This window comes from Oryza glaberrima, chromosome 2 (genome assembly GCF_000147395.1).
Source record: "Oryza glaberrima chromosome 2, OglaRS2, whole genome shotgun sequence".
NCBI lineage: Eukaryota > Viridiplantae > Streptophyta > Magnoliopsida > Poales > Poaceae > Oryza > Oryza glaberrima.
Genome location: NC_068327.1, coordinates 32,357,198 through 32,363,773, shown reverse-complemented (window position 1 = coordinate 32,363,773; position 6,576 = coordinate 32,357,198). Strand labels below are relative to the sequence as shown.

The following is a 6,576-nucleotide window of genomic DNA, read 5'->3' as shown; positions in this document are numbered from 1 at the left end:
GACTGAAGTGCCGTTTAGCAGTTTAAATAACGTATCACGAATATCTAAATTTTCTTTCAATTTTTGTTGAAAAAAAGAACAAGGCCTGTGTCGGCCACGAGATAGATAACGCCTGGTCGCCTGCTGCCAGTGCCAGCACAGGGGGCCGGATCGGAGGAAAGCTCACAGTTTTGATCATCTGATCAATGCCATGGAACGGGTTAAAATTCAGAGAGAAATTAAGGAAACTCAACGGTATGCCAAAAAACCCTTCTCAGGATCAATCAAATCATGATATCATATAATCGCTCACCGATCAAGAGATAGGGGGTCCCAAGCACACAGGCACATGCATGCAAGAGGTCGTAGTAGTGGCTGTAGTACGTCTTGTAGCCACGATCTCCTTTCACCTCAACAAGACGGAGAAAGAAGTAGTAACAGCACTTGTCACATCGACCGGCGCGCTGCTGGCATTTACAATAGTTTCCCGTGGATGCAGTAGTCTTTTGTCAATTGCTCAATGTGCACGCACAGTCGGTAGTATTACTCTATCCGTTACATAAAAAATAAATCTAAAATCGATTGTGATATATTCTAAGCTCCCATCAAATGGCCTAATAATCAGCCAAAGAAAAAAAATATAAATTTTAAATTTTCAAACTTAATTTTAAGATTGATTTTAACATATTTTGAACGTAGTTTCTTTTTCCACATTGGCTTTTAAATCACCATGAACACATATAAAAGTTTTTACCTACAAAAATCATTTTTAAGTTACCATGAACCCATATATAAAAGCCAAACGATGGGGCCGCTAGTATTATAAATCTAGACATATGTATATCTATATTCGTAGTGGTAGGATGTGTCACATTCGGTATTAAGGGAGTACACGGTACGTGCAGTGCATCACCGTGACTGGGTTGCTTTTTCTGCATAAGTTGTGTGCATGTTTGCAACAACCAACTGCTTACTCCCAATCTCGCATGTTACTTCTGCAATTCTCTGTATATCCCTGAATGGTGGCATGTTCCAAAGTCACACATATACTCCAGCTAGCTAGCACTGGCCCACCATGCACGTTGCTAATAACAGTACAACAGCAGAAGCAGCACAGTTAATTTTAATCTCCCATCATCATGAATTGAACCCTACATATGTCTGCCCATGATCACTTTCCCATGAACCTTCACTGCCTATATATAGTAATAGAATCCATAAATAAACTACATAAAAAGTTAGCTGGATTGGGCCGCGCTTGCGCGAGCCGGCAGAAATTGGGCTCCCGGCACGCGGCCGCTACAGAAATTTCGCCATATTGGGCCGCCTTAGTCCACGAGCCGTATTGGGTCGTTTTAGGTGGCTAGCCCACGGGTCACGAGCCGGCCAGCTTCTTCTCCCTCCCCATGGTGATCTTGCAGAGTTCATTGCCAGCTAGTAGTAGCTGTTGGAAACCAAAGCACCCACAAGGGACACGGCTAAACTTTACGTTGTCATTTTATCAGGTGATTAGCTAAAATAACTCAAACTGAGTAGCAACAAAGCAAGCCAACTGAAACTTTTGCAAACTGCAGAAAAGAGTAGACCAGTGCAGTTGGCATGGACAGATCTGTCGCATATACCCTTCCATTATCGTTGTCCTCCTGTCGATGCAATGTCCATCTTTTTTCAGTCCGAAAGATCTGCTTCAGAGTATCTTGATGCAGAGAACTCGGCAATAAACAAACCTGTACTACGTGAAGAGCATCACATGGACGGTTATTGGAAACCACCAAAAGCAGCAGAGACACACACACAGAGAACATGCAGGGTTGTACTGTACCAGCCACAACACATGATACCTTCATGCCTGCCACTAACAGAATCTGAATCATTGGTTTCCAGCAAAAGTGCAGAGAAGAAAATAATTCAACTCATCCGCATTTCATTTCGTCATTTCCGGACAATACACAGCAATACAAAGGTTATTTACAGACAAGAGAAAGGAGTAGTTACATGCTGCTACTGATATCAACAAGGAATTGGGACCAGCAAGTTCATCTCACATCGGCAAAAACCAGACCAATGCAACCAATGAATATACATGGTAAACCTCAAAATGGGCACAAAACTGAGGAAATATCAGGTATCAGCTACCAGTGGCAGCAATTGGATCAAAGGTTAGAGGCCATGCTCTCCTGCTACTTTCTCCTTGGGAAGCCGACCGACGAAAGCTAGGTCCGAACCTTGAGCTTCTTATTAGGCAGGGATTTGTATCCATAGCACCCATACAAAACGACGGGTTAAGCTTCATCGCCGGCAACCTCTGGCAGCTCAAGGAACGGAAGGAGGATGAACCCATAGGTGGCATGCGTGCACACTGGAATTCAGTCCGGTACAGATGGCTGGCGATTGAGGGAGTAGAATCGGAGTTCACAGCTGGGCATGTGGTGCAAAATGACAATGAAAGACTGTTTCTTGGGAGCTCTCTTATTGGGCTTGTCCCAGGAAGCGCAGTGAAAGCGATGATTGGGTGTCGACAGAGAGGGCATGGTATGGCACCTGCTGGGCTCACTGATGTGTAACTGGTTGAGCAAAGGTATAAAGCACATCTCGTGCAGAATTCATGTTTGCATCCTGCATAATCGAACATAGTTGAAAAGGTTCAGTTTATCGGCTGCTGATATTGGTTTAACTGTAAGGATAAGTGCACTGGATTACTTTTTATAGCTGCTGAGTTACTAGTTATGACTTATGAACCAGAACATAAAGGGTGAAATAATTAGCGAACTTCCTATGATATTAATCCTAGTGTGGTAGTCGACAGTACTACTTTAATGCCCTTGTTTAAAATATAAGAAACTTTTCGTGCTAAAAGTTCAGTTAGCTTCAACGACAATAACACATAAGTAATACGTTTGTTTGGAAGTGTACCTTCTGCAGCAACAGAGCAGCTTCCTTCTAAGCAGACAGCACATGGGTCAATACATACAGGTGATTGGTTTAGGTACCTCCAGCCAAATTCCCTGCAAAATAAATTGCAATGGAACTATCAGATGTTACCAACAAAAGCACTGCACTATGGTTAAATTTTAAAAAATGGAGGATAATACTTATCAATGCTGCACAATTAGAGTAAACGAATTGGTCTAAGCATGTCATAGCAAACTAATAACTAAGCAAGTCAATGATTACAAACTTGACCAGTACTTTAGTACTACTACTCATATATGTAACGGAAAAGGAAGTAAAGATATTTTAGCAGCAACCTTACCTGGCAATGCTCATGATACTCATAAGCGGGAGGCACAAATATGGAGAAGGAACAGTGCGTATTCGACTCTCTGGTTCTTTGCTAAGAATTTCCTCAAGAGAGTTCCTATGCCATGAGCGAGCTACCATCAACGGGGTCCAGCTGCATAAGGGAAATGAAACATATGCTTTTAACTACTAGGTTTTAAAATTAACAGAAACAGTGATAGTTCTTTCACTATGCCCCGTGAAAAAAGATAGCTCTTTAACCATGTATCAAAACTTCAGAATCATACCCGCTAGCATTCTGTGCAGAAAGGCTAGCTCCTCGAGCAATAAGAAGCTGCATCAAACAGCTTCTGGTTAGATATGTTGATAAAACTAGACAAACATTTAAATTATGAAAAAGCCTTCAGACTGGCAGAACATACTTGACAACAGACAGCATTCCCACCACATGCAGCATAATGAAGCGGGGTGCTACCAGCTCCTGGCAGATGGAGGCAACAAAATATTACATTTAGATATATGAGAATATAAACGGAGTAGAAAGCTGGAAGAATCAAGAACTGTAGATAGTATGGACAACTTGGTGATACATTCAAACATGTTAAGCGCTACATGCCCTAAGAGTGTGCTCCAACATTATCAAATTGAAAAACACCAAGCACAGAAAGGAAAGTTAAAGTTGCAAAAAAATACCTATTAAGTCAATAGTTGTTCCATCTTCAATAGTGGCCTCAGAAACAGATGCTCCCAAGTCCAGTAACAATTGCACACACTCTACATGCCCATTTAACGCTGCCATATGAAGCGGAGTCAGTCCTCCATCCGCCTTCTGATTTACCATCTTGAACAAACCACTGCTAACACAGACATACTATTTGAATGATTCATGGTCGGTTTAACAACCAATAAACCAATGGGAAACAATCAAGGGGCTCTAACATACTCTTCATCAAGATCAGCAGATGGACCTTCTTCAGATAGGCTGTCCTTCATCGAGTTCCAGAAGTTTGGCATGCTAGGAACATAATCCGCAAGCACAAGACGAAGGCACCGGGCATGACCATGTAGTGCAGCAAAATGGAGAGCACTACCGCCATTCAAATAATCTGTCCTATGAACCTAAAATACGTTCCAATGCCTCAGGATTAGATATCCAAGCGACTAGAAATTTCTCAGTGAACAGCAAGCAAAATACTCACATTTGCATTGAAAAGCATCAGTGTCTGAACAACCTCCCAGTGGCCATATTGACAGGCTTGCATTAAAGCAGTCTACATACAATGAAATTTTATACATATTGCCATAGCATTTCGCAAGTGAAACTTAAACGAGTAAATGTACCAGAAATCTTGGTTTACCTGGCCCCTGTAATTCCTGAGGTTGATCTCGACGCCGGATTCGAGCAACAGAGAAACAATCTGAACATGCAAGCAACAGACAATGTGAATGCAGTTCTTTTACCCATCTATACAGAAGCACTGATACTTCAGCTACATTTTTGGCAGACAAATGGCATCACCTCATGGTGACCCTGCGCGGCGGCGTAGTGCAGCGGCGAGTTGCGGCCGCCGAAAGTGGAGTACCGGGCGAGCCGCGGGTTGTACTCGAGCAGAGCGCGCGCCTCCTGCAGGTCGCCGTCGCGGGCCGCCGAGACGAGCCGCTCGCCGGAAGCCGAGCACCCAAATGAGTTGCCCACAAGGCTGAGGAACCCCATGGATGCTCGAAGCTGAGGATCTCCTCTCTTAGCGTGCACGGGAAGGCCTCGAATCGAAGACTTCACCCTGAAATTTCCCAATCCACGAGGCCGCCCAAACCGCATTCGATTCAAGAATGATCACCAGACAGGATCAAGCTCCCGACTTTAGGCATGCCGACGATCTTTAACCCCAAGGTTCAGAAAGCCCAAAATTTTCCTGCAAAATCGTCAAATTCATCACGGGAAGCGGCAAATTGACGGGAAATTTCAGCTTGACGCCTACCAATTGCAGCGAGACTACCAACAATTCGACCCAAAAAAGCCAACTTTCCGCGCAACACCAAGAAATCAGAGTGGAACTCACTCCTCCTCGGGAATCGCCCAGGGTCGTCGGTCCCGAGCTGGAAGAAATGCAAAACCGAGACCGACCGACAACGCCCTCTAAATCAGGCCCCCAATCCTCGCAAGAAAACAAGGGACCTCGAACTCGAAGGGGGAATCCTCGGAGGCGACCTGCCGCCTCGAATCCTCAGAACCCACCCCACACCCACGATTCCAGCGAGGGGGGGACTGGATGGATGGATTGGGGAATCGCGGGGTGCAAACAACGCCGGTGCGATTCACAAGAAAATGCACTCGTTGTTGCAATCCGGCGACAAGGGACAGGAAGGAGAAAGGAATAATGATCTGATGGAGACGGCGACGTGGAGATGCAGGTAGTGGCCAAAGATGATGTTTTTCTTTCTTTTGGCCCAAAATCTTCTAGTGCTACAGGAACAGGAAGTAATTAAAACAAGAGCCAATAGATAATCAGTTGTATAAACTACCTCCTACATCCCAAAATAATAACTACTCCCTCCATCCCAAAATATAAAGAGTTTTAGAGTTGGATACAGTTATTAATAAAGTACTTCCTCCGTTTCACAATGTAAATCATTCTAGCATTTTCCATATTTATATTGATGTTAATAAATCTATATATATATATATATATATATATTTATATTGATGTTTTAGAAGTAAATAGAAAGAGAAAAAATAAACCACGGTATCCCGTGGGGACGGGATAGCGCTCATCCACCCGAGCCCCATCTGTTTGTCGCTCTCTCTTTAGATAATTTCCACGCCTCGTCAACTCAGCTCCCCACCGACATGGCCAGCGGCGGCGACGACGACTCCGCCTCCGCGCTCCGACGACGCCCCGCACGAGCTGTTCATCTTCTCCACGTCTCGCCGGCGGACGATGACTTCGCCTCCGCGCTCCGACGAAGCCTCACCGGTGGAGCCGGAGCGGGAGGCGGCGGGCGAGGTCGGGGAGCACAAGCGGCTCGGCAAGCGATGCGCGCAGCGCGTCCACCAGCGGCGCCGCCGCCACGAGCGGGAGGTGCGCCGATGCGAGCTTTCTCGAAGGTGTGGTCCAGGTGCCGCGCTACCGTCGTCTTGCCTCCATGCTCCACCACACGGCTGCCTTATCCTCTCTCTCTCTCCTCCTCCTCCTCCTCCTCCTCCTCCTCCAGGCTACCAGGTACCAGGTATCACGGGTATCAGGTATCACAGGTACCAGGTATCGTGGGTGTCGACGTTTGATGTCGCGATTCTGGTATTTGCATAGTATGGAGATCGTTGGTCCTAGGATATACGCGAGACTGAGGTAAAAGAGA

At 45.3% G+C, this 6,576-nt stretch overlaps 1 protein-coding gene across 2 annotated transcripts; it reads right to left on the bottom strand.

Moving 5' to 3' along the window:
- Window positions 1-1,883: 1,883 nt before the first annotated feature.
- LOC127764464 (probable E3 ubiquitin-protein ligase XBOS32) lies at window positions 1,884-5,630 on the bottom strand. Of its 2 annotated transcripts, none has more exons than XM_052289347.1 (11): window positions 5,199-5,630; window positions 4,739-5,132; window positions 4,578-4,637; window positions 4,419-4,490; window positions 4,163-4,338; window positions 3,913-4,073; window positions 3,642-3,700; window positions 3,507-3,553; window positions 3,233-3,373; window positions 2,893-2,984; window positions 1,884-2,595 (listed from the first exon to the last, which is right to left on the bottom strand). In XM_052289347.1, the coding sequence occupies exons 2-11, from the start codon at window positions 5,036-5,038 to the stop codon at window positions 2,108-2,110; spliced, it is 1,596 nt and encodes a 531-aa protein (XP_052145307.1). In that variant the 5' UTR covers window positions 5,039-5,132; window positions 5,199-5,630; the 3' UTR covers window positions 1,884-2,107. The 2 variants fall into 2 exon arrangements, with proteins under 2 accessions (XP_052145307.1, XP_052145308.1); XM_052289348.1 differs by having other exon boundaries at window positions 5,280-5,629.
- Window positions 5,631-6,576: the final 946 nt, after the last annotated feature.